At 37.8% G+C, this 20,869-nt stretch overlaps 1 protein-coding gene across 5 annotated transcripts in view; it reads right to left on the reverse strand.

Annotated features, from left to right (window-relative positions):
- Positions 1 to 20,869, reverse strand: part of ROCK1 (Rho associated coiled-coil containing protein kinase 1) — a 191,885-nt gene that overhangs the window by 108,687 nt on the left and 62,329 nt on the right. For all 5 annotated transcript variants that reach the window (XM_050939193.1, XM_050939197.1, XM_050939194.1 and 2 more), the window contains 5 exons: positions 14,131 to 14,231; positions 13,131 to 13,268; positions 11,205 to 11,380; positions 8,119 to 8,203; positions 2,807 to 2,951 (listed from right to left, as the gene is read on the reverse strand). In XM_050939193.1, the coding sequence (XP_050795150.1) occupies positions 2,807 to 2,951; positions 8,119 to 8,203; positions 11,205 to 11,380; positions 13,131 to 13,268; positions 14,131 to 14,231 (645 nt within the window). The remainder of the gene's footprint in view (positions 1 to 2,806; positions 2,952 to 8,118; positions 8,204 to 11,204; positions 11,381 to 13,130; positions 13,269 to 14,130; positions 14,232 to 20,869) is intronic.

The raw sequence follows: 20,869 nt of genomic DNA on the forward strand, positions 1-20,869 counted from the left end.
AATCCCAGGAGCCAGAGATGGGTCCCAGACTGGGCTCGGTGCCCTAGGCGAAGTCGCCAGAGCCGAGTGTGTCTCTAGGGAAGACGAGTGGCCCATCATGGGTTTCACTGCATCAGCTGCTCCCTGCTTGTCCCTCTTTGGCACAAGAGAGTGCCCTCTCTCAATGCACTGTTTCTTATGCTTCTTCCTCAGCACCAGCAATGGAGAACGGTCCCAGGAAGAGCACAGTGCCAGTGGAGCACTTCGCCTGGAGGCTTAAGTGCTTGGCACTGATCTGGAGTGGCATAACTCCAAGGACAGTCTGAGGGCTGCCTCCATGAGCAAAGCCTTCAGACCAAACATCCCTATCTTTGTGAACGCAGTCTGAAGCCCCTGCAGATCTCCTTAATGTGAGCTTCCCCAAGGCACTTTAGACAACTCGAATGCAGATCACTCATTGGCATGGACTCATCACACGAGGCACACAGCTTGAAGCCTGAGAACCGGGGCTTGCCCAGTCCCTGGGCCAACATCCCTTGATGACTGGGACTGCTATTTACACTATATACACCAATATTAACTTCTAACTACAAAAACTATAGAGAACAGACTACAAAGTCCAAACCACTGGGAAAGCCTTGCAAGAGCAAGGTGGTCATTCCAAGCAACCGTCATGGGTGCTAAGAAGGAACTGAGAAGGTACGGATCCAGCAGCACCCCTTATACTGGCACATGTGTATGTGGCTACAGGGGACACTAGTGCTGGTCCTACAGATACCACTAAGGGAAAAAAAACATCTCCAGCAACTGTGCATGTGGCACTTGCACATCTAGGATGGAACAGACATGAGCAAGTACTCAAAGAATGGGAGCTTTATTTGAGCACCATGCAGCTTCAGCTCCAGGCAGTCTCTTCTCCTCAGCAGCATTCCCCCCGCCTCCCCGCCCTACCAGCAGTGCCCCTGGACACCCACAATGCTGAACAAATTACACAGTAGTTACCTCTGGTGGGAAGAGACTCAAATTTGCAGACAGCCACCTGTTCTGCTTCTGAAGAACCAGGCAACATACCTTAGTTCTATATAGCCAAGCTTTTATCCACCAGACCCAACTAACGACCCTCACCTCACAACTTCCCTGCAGAGAGACAAGGGAATTTTCCATGTGCCTCCTACCTCACAGTTTTGCAGGGGCTAGGCTGCAGTGTCTGAAGGGCAGGGAGTACAGTGGGAGCTCCTCCTCTACAGCAAATTCCTGAATGACAGCCTTTTGGTCTCAGGGCTCCCTGTGGCTGCAGGTTTTGCAGCCACTCTGAACCTCCCATGACCGCAACCATCTTTTGGCTCTAGTTGGACTGACATGGAACTTCACAAATTTACCTTAGTAACTCAACCTGTGAGGCCCAATGCAAGCAGGAGGTTAGTCTTAATACAAAGCCAGCCAACTGTGCACCAGATTAGAGGACAACACCTACCTGCACACCCACAGCACACAACACACCACTAAATAAAACTACCATGCTTGCATGGCAAGTGAATGTTATTCACCTTCATGGCTGAAAACAGACAGGAGAGTACATTTTGTTTCTAAGATTTTTTCTGACACACTGCAGTGCCTGTGGCAACTGTGCATTGAAACAAAATTTTGTTGCTGTTCAGGTACCACTGTCAACAAGCTCTCATACCACAGTTTATGAACTACTCTAAAGAATGTTCAAGTATGGTCAACTCTTGCTGTTGGAGCCTCGACTATTGAATTCCTTCTCACTCACCAGTGATTGAATTAGTTGACCTGACGATGACTTAAGGTTAATTTCTTTGCTCAATTATTTGCTTGATTTGGGTGTAAGCAGAAGTTTTGGTGGGTGGCTACAATCTATTACAGGCAAAATGACTCATATATAATTATAATTACATATATATGCTCCGATGTTGTGGAGTTGGGTGCATCATTAACCACAATAATGTAAGTCTTATTAATATAGGCATCCCATTTAGTGAAAAGGACATTTTGTGCCGATACATTTTATTCAAATCGAATAGGATTGTTAGGATGCTTCATGTTCAACAAGACTTCAGGAGAGAAGCCTTAAATGTTTCTACAGTGTCCACCACTGAAGTGCTGACAATATATTAACAAGGGGGGCTCTCCATTTTTTTCCTTAACCTGTGATGAACAGCACATACAGGAATATATGCTTGCAAAGAGAAAGTGAATGTATTAATTTGTTTGCCCATTTTAAAAAATGGTCTCTCATAACCATAACCAAGGATGGAGTCAGCAACACTGGGCCAAGTTATATTAAGTGCCATGTAGTGGAATTGTTATATTCTGTTTCTGAATGATACACAGGTGTATTAATACAGCAAACAATTCAACTTGTTTCATCTGAAATGGGAGGCCAGGTGACTTGAGATCTTATAGGATCATCTGAACTAGGCTTCCTTGCAAAACACCTTTGAAAATATCTGACACATGATGCACTTTGGTACATTTCACAAGCAAAAAAAATATATATATCTTTTCATCAATTATATCTGGCAGGGAAATTTTAGCAGTATCTAGGGAGGAGAATAAAACTACATCACAAGCAAGTTCCTTTAACTTAAAAACAAAATTAACAACACTAACCCACAAAAGCCTACTGACATAATATTGCTGATGCCTCTGTACAGCACATTTTCTGTAAATACTACAATTACTGGTAACCAGTAAAGCAGGATAATTCTGAATTAAAGTACATGAGAAACATCATAATGTGATTTTAACATAGAGTAGTAAGTAGAGTTAATTTTACTCATAAAACATTGATGATCTTGTTACTCACCAACAAGCATTTCATACAAAAAGACCCCAACTGACCACCAATCACATTCTTGTCCATAGTAACCATCACCACCCTGGGATTTTAATACTTCAGGAGAAATATAATCCGGTGTTCCAACAGCTGTATCACATCGTACCATACCTTCCTACAAAGAAAACAAAACAGTAAGGCTCAAATATTTAGAATGGGAATTGCACAATATTTTAAGGGAGTATTTATCATCTAGATGAACACTCCTTTCCTAAACAACAGAGATTCTGAAAATGTTGGTCTGAGGTGGACATTTCATCATTCTAAAAGTATCTTTTAAATGCAGCACATAACTCCAGATCTGCCAAAGATATATTTTAATGCTATTTCATAACCATTAAACGGCTCTGAAAAAAGTCCACAGTAACACAAAAAACTAAATGATATTAAAACTTGAAATCCTACATAGACAAACTGCATAAGGGATAAGGGCTAGAAGGAATGTCCCAAGGCTGCTTGTGCCAGTGGAGAAAGAACTGACAAATTAGGGGCAGTCTCTTGGCTGTGATTTAGAATACTGGATTCATGGTCTGCATCCCTTGTTCCTCTCTATTGTTCATACAGTTTTGAAATGATTCTAGGCTCCATAGGACAGGGCATGTTATTCATAGAGAGGGGATTTGCAGGGGCAATTTCATAATGGAAAACTGTTGCTTATAACTAATTTTTGCTTAACATATCCAATTTAAAACCAGTATTTTTTGAGTGAAATTAAGTGTATTCCAGACACTGAATTGCCTCTGCAACACCAGTATATGCTAAAGTCTATTTATTGGGGATGGATGTCTTTTTTTTTTTTTGGTACTTTGCAACTCTGAAATAAAAACAAGGATAACACCTTTCTTCATCAAAATTCATCATTACCTAACTGTTCCAGGTCTAAACATAATGAAGCTTAACATATAGGGCCAAATTCATGCCTAGGATACTCCTCTAAAGCCATTTGAGGCAGTAATGAGGAACTGCCCGCACATACTGCCCAAGCGTGGCTTTATTTGAAGGAGCTCTTAGTGCCTTTTATTTATTTATTATAAAGCAGTTAGACAAAGTTCTTCATTCAAGCATTCCTGAAAAGATTTAACAGATGTGCTTTATCGTTTACATGTTATCTATCCATGATCACCTATTTCAATGTTCTTCCCCAGTATATGTTCATGTATGCAGTACTGTTTGACAGAAACCAATCACAACACTGTGTAGGGAACAGTAATTTTTTTTTGTTATAGTGCTTGCAAACTTGCTTTGGAAATCATTTATTATTTTATGGCATCATAAGGACATATTCCAATAGAATAATTCAGAGGTGTCTTTCACCTGGTTGGTCGTCAAACATTCCTGCTGAATGAATTTATGGTAAATAAGCACATAAAGGGCACAGCAACTTTGGATACTGATTGCTTCATCCCAGACAAATGAGACAAATTGCTTCAGCTTTTTTTTTTTTTTTTTTTTTTTTTTTTTTTTAAATACACACACACCCGTCAGTAACACAATAACCAAAGACATGAAGGAGATGGTTTTTATGCAACCACTGAGATACTGCCATGACCTCAGATTTTTCTAAGGAACAATATGGATTTGATTCTTCAGAGCTTTGAGTAGCACATTAGCAGATATAAATGTGTCCATCAAATTAAAAAGATTTTTAAGTTTCTCATTGCATTGGGGCTTTTCTGCCAACAAGTCCCTCAATAACCTGATTCTTTACACTGAAAAGGTTGCAGCAGAATCAACCTTTTCTTCTCAATTTGTGATCAGGCTGCTAGATGGCAAACATAAGTAACTTTTTTTAAATTATCAATAGGAATACTGCCACTCTGGGCCTGATCCATATTCCATTAAAGTCCACGTAAAGGCGCCTGTGGACACTGAATCAGCTCCATAGTGTAAAATGAAATGTGTCACTAAACAAGTCATGTTCTACAGAAATCGAAGTCTGGCAAAAATATTTCCCAATTTATTATATGCTTTTGTCTGCCTTGACATTATGCACTATGTGTACAGTAACTCTCATATTAGGATCTATCAGGCTCATTTATAAGAGTAGCTTCCCTAGCGCAAATAAGGTAGTCCGAGGCTGTATACCTTAAGGAGAAATAAGTCATTCAGAAATGGGGAAGAGAGAAAAAAGTTCAGAAACTTAGGAGGATAGGGATTCCCCCCTCCCCATCCTTACAGGAGAAGCAAAAATATTTAAGAGTATTGTTTCCTTGACAGAGTGGGGATTAGGGTTGAGTCTCCATTCTCTTTAATTCTTGCTTTTAGTTTCCCGCTCTTTACCACTGCTAAATAGCTTAAGTCCCTCAAGCATATAAAACAAGAAGCTCGCTCTGCAGTCTAGGTCAATGAGATGAGCAGAAGTAGGAGCAAAAGAAAAAACAAGAAGGTACAACAAAGGAATTTCAGACTCTCTCATATTTGATAAAACAGTACTTTTTGAGAGAGAGTCAAGTCCTCTTTTTTCCAAGTTCTTGTTTTTTTGTTTTTTTTTTTAATGTACTCTCCGTGTTGATAACAGTGGCATGGACTGCAGCCTCAGACTAGGGCCTGGTCTACACTACAAGTTTATGTCAAATCTAGCGGCCTTAAATCAAAGTAATCCTGCACCCGTTCACACAATGAAGCCATTTTTGTCGACATAAAGGGCTCTTAAAATCGATTTCTGTACTCCTCCCCGACGAGGGGAGTAGCGCTGAAAATCGACATTGCCATTTCGAATTAGGGTTAGTATGGCCGCAATACGACGCTATTAGCCTCCGGGAGCTATCCCACAGTGCACCATTGTGACAGCTCTAGACAGCAATCTGAACTCGGATGCACTGGCCAGGTAGACAGGAAAAGCCCTGTGAACTTTTGAATTTTATTTCCTGTTCGCCCAGCGTGGTGCGCTGATCAGCACAAGTGACCAGGCAGTCCCAGAATCAAAAAAGAGCTCCAGCATGGACTGCATGGGAGATACTGAATCTGATCTCTGTATGGGGAGATGAATCTGTTCTATCAGAACTCAGTTCCAAAAGACGAAATGCCAAAACATTTGAAAAAATCTCCAAGGCCATGATGGACAGAGGCCACAACAGGGACTCAACACAGCGCTGCGTGTACCAGAAAGCCAAAGAATCAAATGGACGTTCACGGAGGGAGGGGCGACTGATGACTGTAGCTATCCCACAGTTCCTGCACTCTCTGAAAACCATTTGAATTCTGGGCTGAGCTCCCAATGCCTGAAGGGTCAAAAACATTGTCGCGGGTGGTTCAGGATATGTGTCGACAGCTCCCCCCCGCATGAAAGCAAAGGTGAAAAATCATTTCTCGCCTTTTTTCAATGTCACCGTATATCTACTGGATACTGCTGGCAGACGCGGTGCTGTAGCACTACACAGCAGCATTCTCTTGCCTTGCGGATGGCAGACTGTACAGTATGATTGGTATCCATCATCGTCCCGTGGGTGCTCCTGGCTGGCCTCGGTGAGGTCAGTCGGGGGCCCCTGAGCAAAAATGGGAATGACTCCAGGTCATTCCCTTCTTTAAGGTTTGTCTAATGGAGATTCAGTCCTGCCTGGAATATCATGCGAGCTGGAGGCTTCTGCCTCAGGCTGCTCTCCCAGTCAGCAACACCACGTGGTCGTGCCTACCCTAGCCAACCATTGCTACCAGGGCTCACTATCAGATACGTAGACCTCTACATTCTGCTCTAAATAAAAAAATTAAGCTGCCGTTTAGAACTGTCCCCTAACACACATATCCTGGGACATTTTGTCTTTTATCAGTGTCAACCAAAGGCCCACACACAAATGGAGATTCAGTCCTGCCTGTGCTTCTATCCTAGCGCTTATCACAGCTTCCCATTTTCAGCTATAGGCTGAGCAAGTGCAGAATGGCGGTTCACTCTACTTCACTGTAAGCCAGCCGCCCTCCCCTCCCCACTTTGATCTCTGCTTGCAGAGGCAATAAAGTCATTGTTGTTTCAAATTCATGCATTCTTTATTACTTCATCACACAAATGGGGGGGATAACTGCCACGGTAGCCCAGGAGGGAAGCAAAAGGTGGAGTTGTTGCAGGGGCTCTCCCTAGAATGGCATGCAGCTCATCATTTCTGTGGGATGTCTGGGGCTCTGATCTGGAGAGCCCGTTTGCCTCTCTGGTTCTTTAGCAGGTTTGCTGATATTCTAGGCAGGACTGACTCTCCATTAAACAAAACTTAAAGAAGAGAATGACCTGGAGTCATTCCCATTTTTGCCCCGGCGTCCCCGACCGACGTCACCAAGGCCGGCCAGGAGCACCCATGACAGCAGCAGACAGTACAGTATGACTGGTAACCGTCTTTGTCAACTTGCAACGGCAAGGGGATGCTGCTGTGTAGCACTGCAGTACCGCGTCTGTCAGCAGCATCCAGTAGACCTATGGTGACAGTGAAAAAAGGCTGAACGGGCTCCATGGTTGCCATGCCATGGCATCGGCCCGGGCAATCCTGGGGAAAGGGTGTGAAATGATTGTCTGCCGTTGCTTTCACGGACGGAGGATTGACTGACGACATTTACCCATAACCATCCGCGACAATATTTTGGCCCCAGCAGGCATTGGATCTCAACTCAGAATTCCAATGGGCGGTGGAGACTGCAGGAACTGTGCGATAGCTACCCACAGCGCAAAGCTCCGGAAGTTGACGCTAGTCTTGGTACACGGACGCACACCACCGAATTAATGTGCTTAGTGTGGCCGCGTGCACTCGACTTTATACAACATTTCCAAAAATCAATTTCTGTAAAATCGGAATAATCCTGTGGCGTAGATATACCCTAAGAGGTGTCAGTACTTTTAACAGTCTCCTTTTAACCAACAGTAAAAACAGAGGATACAAATGTTATTTGCTCTCTTGGTACTGAAACCATAGTACACAATTCAACAATTAATTTTCCATGGTACACACTGTGAAAACTAGTATACACTGGGATATGGAAGGATTTTCTTATGACTAAGGCAAGTACCAAGACACTTAGGGTTCTTTTTATGTCTCTGCTACAGAATTCCTATGTGACTGAAAGGCATTTAATCTCTTAATGCTTAAACATCCCATTTGTAAAACTGATACAATGACATCTCCCTAATTCAAAAGGGATGCTGTGAGGCTAAATTTGTTAACAGATGTGAGGTGCTCAAACACAATAGTGCTACGCACCAGAGAAAGTCAATCAATCAATAGCAGATGGAATCCCAAAGAACAATATCCACTGGATGCTCTCCTCAAATACCAGTGCTAGATTCAAGGTTTAAATATACCAACCTTATTCATCTTCATACAAGTACCAAAATCTGCTAGTTTTAAATGACCAGCTTTATCCAGCAGCATATTATCAGGCTTCACATCTCTGAAAAATATTACATTGTACATAATTTGACACATTAGTTTCACTTACCAAAACAAGAAAGAACTATTTTTCTGATGTGACATAACAAGAAGACACTAAGACACTTAAGCTGGCAAGAAGACACTTAAAAAAAACACAAGTGTTTCTTTTGCCCCACTCCAATTATTCAAACTCTCAGTCAAATTACCCCCACAATTTCCAATATCAGTAAGTATGGTCTTCTCATTAAGGCACTGAACTGAGAGTCAGACAACATAGGTTCAGTTCAAAAACCTGGGTATTACTCTTCAAACTCAAGTTCCTCAAATCCCTTCCTAATGAAAATGTCCTTCTGCACTGGATTAATCTCAGTATAATTATTTACATAACAAAGAATATGCCATTCTGTGCGTGAAGAAGCTTGGACGCTGCAATTCCAACTTTCAGTCACAGGTGGTGAGAAGGAACCAAGAGAGAGCTGGGGATGCCCCAGCCTTTGCATCTTCAGTTGGAGGCATGAGACACTTTTTCATGAGACACAGGTGTGGCCTCCAACATGCACTGTTGGCCAAAAGATTTTCAACTTAAGTGCCTGGGGAAGATGCACACCACTAGTGGAATATATATCGACAAGCATTTGAAGAACTTTGAAATTCATAACACACACTAGGTTTTCTAGAACAGAGAAACTTCAGCTGCTGTCTGTTTTTTGTTCATTGTTTGGAATGGAAAAGTTATTTTCCTCACTTGCTCTCTTCACGTCTTAAATTTAAATAAACTAATCCAAAAGAAAAAGAGTCTACTCTAATCAAAAACAAATCTGTAACTTCAACAACCTACCTATTAATACTGTGAGCAGTTTCCTCTGCGGTTTAACTTTCTAACTTTAGCAACACACATGCACTTTTATATAATGGGAATTGATTTTGACTGTTTGATATGGCTAATTATTAATTATGTATAATATTAATCCTACCAACATCTAACTCTTGCAGTAGTCTTTTTTGCAAAAATATATGCATTAAACCTGACCTGCTGGCCAAATTGCAATTTGGCTATTTACATTGCCTCAACCTAAAATTACCCTTATTTCAGTTGGAGCAATTATTCTTCAGTTCCCAATTAACTAAATAAAAATCCAAAAACTTTACACAAATGCTAACCACAGAATAGCTATTATAATCTACCCTAGATGTGATTGTATTTCAGATGTGGATAAGTGATTCTTAAATGTATACACTATGCAAAGTATTTTGGGATCCTTCACGATGAAATTCACTATACATATTTAATTAAAAATAATCTGTTTAAACTTATGCTGTTATACAGCAGAAAATTTGTATTTAAGATTGCTTTAGTTGAAAAGAAACATAATATGCTAATGTTCCTTTGTTTAGTGGTTTTGAGGTTTTATTTCAACTCTGTATTTTGATTAAGAGTCCAGTAATTTATTATTAATATATTAATATATTAATATTAAAATTAATATTATATTGTTATTCTGCTGTTCTTAATCATAACAAAAATGAGAAATACAGAGATATATGTAGAGCCCTGCATGGATACAAAATTTGTATCCACATCCACAGATATAAAGCAGATATCTGCAGATTTGCAGGGCTTTAGAGATATGTTATTTACTAAGACAAGCCTCTCACTGATTATGCAGCTATTTTTATTTCTGTATCAACTAATGACGATTGAGTTCTCTTTAGGGGGGAAAAAAAAGGATAATTAAAATTGGTGTATTACATCTAGCCACTCTGTTATTCCAAATAAGAAGGAATGGATAAAAATCAGAGATGAGGACTGTGAATGGAAGTGTGGTATATATTAGTTTTTTGTTCCCGTGGCACAACTAACAAACGTAGGCTGAAATACATGTCTAGGGAGTTGAAAAATAATTGCAATAGTTGCAGATAGTATTCTTCCTTTCCATGACTTTCTCTTTCCATGTTACCTTGTTAGTAAGAGTCTGAAAGAGCTACTTCATTTACCAATCTATATTCTCTCTGTATTGTTCTCATATTTGTATCCTCTTCTCACATCTCTCTTTGGAGACAAAACTAAATTAAATCTATTGGAGTGGATCACTCATGAAGTAGAACAAATATAGAAAGATTGCACGGTATCCTCAGATTCATTCAATCCCATCATAACCAGGGCTTTGGAGCAGAGCCCGGAGCTGAAGCGTGAAGCAGCTCCAGAGCAGTGGAGCTGCAGGTTTTTGCCTGGAGCTGGAGCTGGAGCGGAGCCGGAGCACAGCTCCAAAGCCCTGATTATGATGTGATAATTGATTAGATGCAAGCCTGATTAGAGGTCATTAGAGATATATTCTAATGCAAATATTGTGGCATGGTCCAGTGGATTACGGCATTGAGTCTCCTGAGTCCCAATCTAAATTCTATTCCTGTCAGAGACCTGCTGTGCAACCTTTAGTAAATCACGCTACCTGTCTAGGACTCTGTTTCCCCTCTTACCCCTTTGTCTTCTTGTTCCTTTAAATTGTAAACAAATTGTCACAGGGACTATCCCTTACTAGGTGCTTGTACAGTGTTTAGCCCTGCTCTCTAGGCACTACTACAACAAATCTAATAAATAATAGTACCTAGTAATGGACACTACCAAATACTATTATCCAGTTACTAAACCATATGCTTTCACTACTCAGGAAAGAAATCAAACTAAAAATTTTAGTACCAAGGCTTGGGATAGATTATTAGATCCATCTTGATTTTGTTTCTATCACCTGTAGAGTGGGCAAACCCCAGAAATCCCAAACTTAGGCAGAGAACAGAATACTCGAGTACTGTCAATTTGCTGAAAATATCTTATATTGAAAATTAGCATCTCAGCTTTGCATTTTCTCACACTAAGAAATTTTGAAGGTGTCTAGAGAAATAACCATGTAGTAATAATACCAGCAACAATTTAAAAACAGATTAAGTAATTCTTATAAAGACATTCTGACAAAGTAAAGATTAATATAGTTCTAGTTTAACTATAGTAATTATATATGCACCTGTGAATAAAACCCATTGAGTGAATTGCATCCAACGCAAGAACAACTTCTGCAGTATAAAATCTTGCCCATTTCTCTGGAACATCATAGTTGCTCATTAAATTCACAAGGTCCCCACCAGGCATATATTCCATCACCATGTAAAGGTAACGGTCATCTTGGAATGCATAAAATAACTATAAAACAAACAAAAATAAGTAACTAAATAGTCAGTATATCTTAAAATAAAAGCTTGAAAATTTTCCATATTGTATTAATCCAATGGATTTCATTGCAAATGTTTTAACACTTAAAGATTTGTAGAATTACTAGAGCCATTCTAGCAGCTTTTTTCAACCAGAATTCCCCTGATGAAGAGGGGGCACCATTTCTGTTGTCTTCTGCCTCTTTATGCTGCCAAAGAGTAGTTTAAAGGAGTGAGAAAGACTCTGGCTCAATGAATACTAAGATCACTCTCAGACTATACACACCTATGTAACTGGGCAACAAGCTTCCACCAATTAAATGAGACAGCTGATTAGTTTACAAATACATTCCTACCTGTATAACGCGACCCAATATAACACAAATTCGGATAGAACGCGGTAAAGCAGTGCTCGGAGGGTGAGGTTCCGCACTCTTGTGGATCAAAGAAAGTTTGATATAATGAGGTTTCACTTATAACGCGTTAAGATTTTTTGGCTCCCGAGGACAGCGTTATATCGAGGTAGAGGTGTACATAAAAAAGGTAATACTTGATCAAAGATATCTGCCTGCATTTTTTCTGAAGTGCCTGTATATTTTCTTTAGATAGCTGTTTTATTTAGGATATTAAAATAAAGTATTGGACAGAACTGCAAACTGGTCATCGTCTAACAAATGCATCAAGTAATCCAGGACAGTGTATTTGTCTATAAAAATGTACGAGTTATGAATGAAAACTGTTCAATTTTTCTCAATTTTCTGCAGTGTTCTTATAGCCCTAGTTACTGAATTTGATTTACTATTGCAAATTTATCATTCTTCTATCAAATCATACAGTCTGAAAAGTGAGTTACAATTTTTTTTAAAAAAAAGTAAAAATTCACCTTTTGGTATAGATCTGCTCAAAATAAACAGTACCAGTGAATTAATGGCTCTTGAATTTACATATTGTTTGGAAACAATGCAAACATCTTTCCAGATAATCATTGTCTAGAAAAATACTAGCATGATTTTTTCCCAAGTAAATAAGGCTTACATGAGTTTGATCCTGAAAGTTAGGTCATTTAAACCATAACCCAACAAAGATGTAGACTCCATTCTTAAAATTACGAGTAGTACCACTGAGCAAGTTAGCATATGTGTAAGTCTTTGCAAGATCCAGTCCTTCTATTTCAAAATAGAAAGTGAGGCTTGGGGAAAAAAGTTCATACTGTAAATTATATGGGTAAACTACATTTATCACCACAAATCTACAATACCACATTGCCCAATTATGATTTCTCTCATCTCATTTCAAAATTTGCATTTAGCCTCATTTACCAAAGATAGAGAAAATATAGATATATATTTGTCCATCTACTTGTTTTTTAAAAAGATATATGTTTTACGTGAATAATTGTCACATACACTGGGGTGAAACAAAGAATTCTTGTCAAGCAGACAACAATTTTAACAAAATTATTTTACTATTTATCAATTCAGAACATAACGACTTAATTTAATATAATTTTAAAAAGAATTATAACAACTATAATTTTGGTTTTTTGCAACTTTCAAATTTTCACTGGCTTTTCCTAACAAAACATTTCAACTTATCTGAAAAAGACAGTTTTGTAAATTGCTTAGGAAACAAAGCTAGAAATGAAAATTTAAATAATTCTTCAGTTACAATGTGATTTATCCAGTGATGTAACAAAAGCACCCTACTATAAATCAAAAATATGAACAGTGGTATCACTATACCTGAACAACCCAGGGGCTATTAGCAAAAGCCATAATGTCCCTTTCTTCCCAAAAGAATGCAGAATCTGATCTTTTTATCATCTCAAACTTGCTCAGTAGTTTCATAGCGTACACCTTCCTTGAAGATTTATGCCTTACCTTTGAAGATAAAATTAAGATATAGAAAAATAGATTAACTATCCATATGGACAATCTATTAAAATATTTAATTCAGTATTTTTTCTGCTTTGAGCATTTTACCTTAGTTCACCAATTTTATCTAATTCTTCACAGTTCTTTGGTAAAAATAATTATTCTACTGATCTACATGGTATAAAATTGCATTTTCTAACTACAACACAACTACCAGAACAGAACATTTGCTAGGAATATTAAAAACTAACGTCCATGTACACAGTAATTGCTCTGTAATTTGCATTTATTTGTTTTTAATAAAAGTGTAAATATTTTTGTTAACTAACATAAAAAGAAAAATAAATATTTTGAAGAGCACATTTGCCTTATTTTACATTTCTTCCAGCAGCAACCCAACTCAGTAATTCAATATGAGCAGGCCTGGTTGTTAACTCACCACAAAAAATGCTATATGTGGAAAATCTGCGTTCAGGTTTTGAAGGCAGCTCCTCGGCTGATGTAATTTGTCAGAGACTACTGACATCAATGGGCCTATGACATTTACACCAGCTGAAGAGCTGTCTCACAAATTCCTAGAGTTGCAGTGGCCAGGACTAGTATATAGAGAGGGTACTCAGCCTCTAGGCAGGGAAAATGCACATTCAGCTCAGATGTTCTGCATGTTAGTATTAAAAGTTACGCTCCTAGAAAATGTTCTTTCCAAGAATAAAATTCTCACTAGGTTTATGGTCCCTATATAAATATGGTCTTATATATTAAAAGATTAACTTAATTTTTAAAAATCTTATTAAAAATAAAAAGGTAAGTAGCACTGAGTATCATAAAGCAAAATCCAACTCTATTTACACACAGAAATATAACCTACCAACTGAACTTCCCCAAATGCACCTCTGCCAATCACCTTCACAACTTCATAATCTTCAGCTTTCATGCGCAAATCTCTGATTTTATTAATTGTGTCTTTATCTGTATAAAGAGAAAAAATAAAGCATTAAAACAGTACAGTAATTCATTAATAAAGCCTTCACTGTCTTTCTATACAGCTTATTATAGTGCTACACATTATACACCTAGGGGAATACTGCAGAGGAATACACATTATACACCTAGGGGAATTAATGTCCCCTGCAGATTATTTCCCTCTCAACTCCTGCAGAATAATTGATTCTGAGGGGGAGGAAAAGGGAAGCCGCAAGAGAGGTCACCGTTTCTGTACTGTAGTTAAAATGAATTATTACATAAAGTTGTATATTAATATTCCTAGTAAGGAATCTATTTTTTAAAATATATTTCCTCAATCTTTTCTGTTGTCTGTATTGTTACTGACAAATATTCTGAAATAAAATTACCAAAATAATTGAAACTGGCATGATTATATTGTGTTATTTTGACAAAACATGCAGAATTTTACAGAATTTAAAAAGACTGTGCACAGAACTCACCCAGGAGTAACATTAAAAACATTAGAAAGGAACTTTCATATTAAGAAAATCTTTCAAGTGTACTGGATTTAACAGAAAAATTAATTTACATTTCATTTACTGATAACTGTTCTTACAACATCTGATGCTTATTAAAAAATACGTTTAAGACAAAGTCTTGCTCATCTTATGGAAATCTGTATTCTGAATCCATTACCTCACTTTCATTACCATGGTAACAGAAAAATGTCACAGTACAACAACTTCGTTGCACAACCAAGCTAAAAAGGAAACAGTTTAAATGGCGAAAGCTCACATTCAAAACAAATATCTGAAAAAGCTACTGGAATGGGGAAATTCTGCATCTAAGGTGACCTACAGAACAATATAAAAAGACCATCATTAAAAGGGCATGTATGTAAAAGATTTGAGAAAAGATTTGAGAAACCACCATATCACAAGTATAAAACACACTTAAACAAGCTCCTTAGACAACAAACTGCTGGTACTTTTATTACTTTTCTGTAGTTGAAAAAGTGGATTTTAATTTAAAACATGCAGTGAGAATCATTGTAATTATTTATATAAACCTGTCATTCTTTAAACTACAAAAATTTACAAACTCCCAGTGGGCAGATATTCTAATTCCAAATTTGGTCATAGATTAAAAACAGGCTATTTTAATCCATATGGGTCAGCACTGGCATGAGACTACATGGAAAAGCTTCACATTTTGGTACAAGCACAGAACAGCTTTTAAACAGCTCCATTTTCTAACATTCACAGCAATAATCCTGTTTTATTTCCAAAATAGAATTTTAGACCAAAAAGAAAAGTTTTGAAAGAATTGTGAGGGGAGGAATTCATATTGCGGTAATCAAGATTATTTTTAAATAATTATTTGGCATGCTACTAAAAATTACTTGGTTGTCCTATATACAGAGCACGTTTAAAAACAAAAGATGCATGCAGAAATTAATTTTCATATTAAAAAGGGCCAATTTAAAATAAAGCAGCAGGAATGCAGCTGAATTCCAGTAACAAGGAGTTTTCATAAAACTGCATACCGTGGTTTGAATATTCTTTTCCCTTGCTTTCTAATGTAAACCCCTGGTTTACAGAGCAGTATATACCATGCACAGATTTTAATAAACTATGCTACAGAAATAAAGAGTTACAAGTGTGATTCAGATTCTGTAAAATGGTTAGAATCTTTAGTCAACGGCATAAGATCTAATTTAAGTTGTTTGACCATTCAAGCAAGGTTGACTTGGTCTAAGGCTAGAGGATCAGTAGGATTGGATGGGGTTGAAATATAACAAAATCACCATGGCAATCCTTTTCTGTTTGTCAAAAATTGGTTGCCTAACAATCCCATTGCAAGAAGACTGTCAACATTGCAGGAAAAGTCTTCACACTAATGCAAATAAAAGCAAGACATGATGTGAAAGTTTGCCTCAAATGGTTTCAGACAAACTTAGCCTATGACCAGGTTAATGTCACTCGTTTCTGAAGGATCAAAGGACAGAAAGATTAAAAAAAATGTGAAACTTTTATTCTGTCATCAAACAGATGGTTAATACTATACACTCAGCTATTGTTTTTCACAGGATTCATATTTCAGCCACTTTAAATAACATAAGGCTAAAACTGGCATTTGAATAACACCAGATGCAATTTTTTCTTTAAGTTACTATAATAGATACTTATTTTGTTTTTAAAGAAGATGTAAATCAAAATAAAATTTAGGGTGGTTTGTGACTGTTGACTTTTTTTTTAAAAAAACTAAAGACCACCGACTCATTTTGAAAGGCAAAAATTTTGAAATAATTTATTCTGTAGTGTATTGAAGTACCACTTGGTATCTTAACAGAGTAAATGAAAATGCATTGTTTACAGCAATTTAGGTCCAAATATTATAAAATGGCTAGTTGGGCTTTGTGGGCATTTGCAAAGTGCAACTTAAATGTCTGAAAGATAGCCACTATATGTGCATTAAATTCTTAAACAACTCCCTTAGACAATATCATGTTACAGTAACATAAGTCATACAGAATCTGCTGCTTGTAATAGGAAAACTTATCTTATGCAAAATGTCCTCTTTTTGATTTACAAGGTCTACAGACCAATTAATCAATGGGCTCTTAGCCTGTATGCAGCTACAAAGGCTGAAGCAGACCAGTCTATCGCTGATAGGAGAGAGCATGGCCAGCTACACCTAAAAGCCTGTCAGTTGAGACAGCTTCCATACGAATGGATATCTCCCTTGTTGTCTGAAATTTGATAATGAGCTTATAATACACTGAACGATAAACTCTAAATTCCTACTGCAGACTAAGTTTGTGAACCATTTTGAAGGAACTAAACACAGATTTGTAAATCCTCTCTGGACAATCTTCAGAAACCACTTGCTGGAAGCAATTCAAGGCCAACAATCTATAAACTGAAGGAGACGATCACCATTGCAATGGTCTATTCCATTTTGATGTGGCAGTGAGACAGGAGTTGTTCAGGAAGACTTGAATCACCACTAGAAGGTGGATGGGTCAAACCTGGACTTGCCATCTCTGGATCTAACCACTTTCCCCAGGAGTAACAGAAATTATTTTGTCTGCCAAACCTGCTGGTCTGGAAGCCTGAAAAGGATTGCTTGGGTTTGGAATAGGATTTATATTCCCTCCTGTGGGGCCTGTCAGGAGACAGAGTCGACTTTTCTTTGACTGAGGAATCTGTCACGACTTTAGCATTATCAGAATATTAAAAGGAAAATTATTTGTAGAACTGACGGATAAAGTCACATAAGCTTAGACATGTCTTCCAACTGCGCAATCACACATGTCAATGGATAACCACATTGTAGCCCATCACTCTTGCTGAATACTGGTGGGCATTCAGAGAGTTTTCATAAATACAGCCTTATGCCAGGGAGATCTTTCCAGGAGAGAGAGACAAACTGCGGCACTTTCTTTATATGAGATGATAGATTCAGACAGATCTTCTATCCATGCCAATACTGTTCAGGCAAAGTATTTGGATGCAATGAAAGTTTTCAGTTATGCGAGAACTCGGAACTTCTTCTGAGCGCTGTATCCATCCTCCCGTCTATGGGGTTCTTAAGACTTAACTCTCCATCTGTAAGTATTGCATTACACTTAACTAGGGATGCCAGTGCCACATCAACATTAAGAAGGGAAATGAAATCTTATTTAAACTTGCACACATTTCTTAGTCATCTTGCTTAGTCTCAGGTTTTCCTAGGAACTCCCATTCTTTTCTGATCACGTCTATGTAGGCTGGGTTGAGAAAAACATATGGTTCAATTCTGAATCCTGAATGATACTACCTGTCTGTAGTATTACTGCTCTTCTGAACTGGCTCCTCTTTGTCTTTGACATTTCCTCAAAAGTTGGATGTAAACTGCCCTAATAAGTATGTACTTGATTTCTGCCTTAAAGTTTTTCCTGCTTTTCTCCTCCTGTGGTTCCTGTTGTGACTCTAAAAGTCGTCCCTCCCCCCAAGGAGGAAATGAGGAGCTCCTACACCTGCATCGTCTGGATTTGTGCTTCCTTCTCTTCGATATAGACGAAAGATTCCTGTGCTGGTAACTGGATTTAGCTTTCCTGAGCACTACAGCCTTTTTAGGGGTATTTTTCTTTTCCTGTGTGGGGCAGATGGCACATGTCCATGTTTCCCCCTTATTCTAGGCATTCTCCATGCTGCAATCAGGGTGAGAATAAGAATGGGAGATAGGCAGGGTGTTTCCGCAGTAGAGAGGAACAGGACTTTTAAATCCCCCTGTAGGGGGTAGTACCAAGAACACAGATACAGCAGCAAGTTTTGTTGTTTTTTTGGGGAGGGTTTTTTTTTTGGTTTTTTAATATGAATGTTTTTGCTCTGCTGCAAGAAGTCTTGTAAAGCTTGACACTATGGAAACACAATGAAAAACTGGTAGGCTTTTCAGTAGCTGATTATGCCCTCTGCTATCAGTGTCTGACAGGTCTGGGTCTGACTACGTAGGTGTACATAGGCTGAAAGCCCGTTGATTAATGTATCTGTGGATCTTGTATGTGGAAAAAATGGAAATATCTTAATGCATCCTAGCCTTAACAACAAAACAATATGAAGAGACCCAAATTAAAAACAAAAATAGATGCAAGCGTAGCTGAAAAATTTATCACCCACCTACTAGCCAAGGTCAACAATAAAGAAGAGGAACACTAGAGGAATCCCAGGACAGTTTGCTCGTGTCACCATAACCACTGGAAGTGTATGCTGGACAGGTACTATTCTAAGCGCTGTTTGGAGCTACATTTTTTAATATCAGCTTTGCCTTCTAGGTGTGCAGTAAACTTGGATAATCACATAGACCTGATAGAAACTGAGAGGAAGTATCACTGTGAAGAGGAATTAACACCACTTTTCTCCTCCTCCAATGGTATGTCCCCTTCTCTCCCCTTCCCCAATCATGGCAAAGAAAGGAATACACATCACCTCTCTCACTTTTCTGGGGCTTGTTCTTCAGTGTCTGGGTGCTCCAGGATCTGTTAGATATATGTGTATCAGGCACAAGAAGTACTTTATTCACTGGTTCCACTTCCCAGTTTGCCTGGAGCATACCAAACAGAGTAAGGAGTGGAATGCCCAATCTATGGGTTGGAGTGCCCTCACCAGATCGTTAATTTGAATCTGCTTGGGTAAATACATTGCTGTGATCTTTTCTCATTTTATCTTACGGTATAATTATTCTGTTTGTTCAAAATGCAGAAGAATTGGAGTTGAAATTTAAAAAGTAACAAAAGCAAGAAAATGTAGTTAAAATACACTAAGTTATTATAATTGACAATTTTTAATTATTTTTTTTTTGCACTTCTTTCAACTTGGACTGTGAAAGCAAAGTGGCAAGTTCAGTTCTGTTCATATTCAACTTCACTTTCGCGTTTTAGAACAATGCTACAACCTTTAGATTGCAAACACTGCAAGGGAGTATTTCTTGTTTTATTTTTAAACTGCTTTCCACTGGAACTAAAAAATAATAATCAGATTTGTTTCAATGTGTCTTAGGTTATATAAAAGCTTTAAAAAACAAAAAACCCAACCAATATGGACCAAATAAGACTTGACTGTATTTCTTTATGGCAACCACTCACCCAGACTCACCCAACTGTGTTTTGGTAAAGTATTTATGCACACAGAACACTGTCATCTTACCTATTATAAAACCTTATATTCTTTGCTTTTTGTTGTATACATCTCCACCTTGATACTATTTCAGGCTATATTTTTATGCTTATATGCGATATGTAATTTTTACTTAGAGAAATAGGTTTTAATGAAGATGCAACTGTGTGAGTTTCATTTTCTTACCACTAATGCAAAATTGGGAGTTTTTCTGAGCCTAATAGGTTTTTTAATAATCAAAATTACATTAATTGTAATTGCTGTATTGAGTATTCTATTTGCCTAGTTCCAGCTTCTCCTTTCTCCAATGAAGTTTCACCACACCTTCTTTGAAAACAACTGAGTACACAATATGTTCACGATAACAACGTTATGCTAGCTCAGGTGTAACTTCAACTGTGGGAAGTTAAACAAAAAACTTGTTCTTAAGCATCTGAGCAATCAGTCCACAGCAAAAAAGGCCTTAACTAAAGTAGGCTCTACTCATTTTAGCTTTCATTATACACTATTTTAGGGCTAGTAATTTGTAACAGTAAGATTATTTGAAAAGTCATTGTGTGATCATGGAAAAAAGGCACAAACTCAAATTTAAAGTAAAAATATTAAGTCATAAATTGCATTATTTTAATCAAATTATCCCCTATTATGCAATAAACACAATTTAAAACTATTTAACAACATTATTTAACATTTAATACATTACAAAACACTATCATAATGCCTGTCAATTCAGTCCACAGTAACACCCAGACCAGTATCTGCAACCTCTCTGTCATCAAGTGACATGGTGGACCGATTTAAAATCACAGCAATTAAAATCAGTAATTTTAATCATGATTTAAAATCAAGCAAGCAGGAAACCATGATTTAAATAATCCATTTTAATCTTGTTTTGCATTTGTACTTTAGTTATTTTGCTAAAGGCTGATTCTCAATGGTTGGCAACCATTACAACATGTTGAATTTGCAACTGAATTAGAAACTTTTTGCTAACCAGGACACACT

This window comes from Gopherus flavomarginatus, chromosome 2 (genome assembly GCF_025201925.1).
Source record: "Gopherus flavomarginatus isolate rGopFla2 chromosome 2, rGopFla2.mat.asm, whole genome shotgun sequence".
NCBI classification, from domain to species: Eukaryota; Metazoa; Chordata; order Testudines; family Testudinidae; genus Gopherus; species Gopherus flavomarginatus.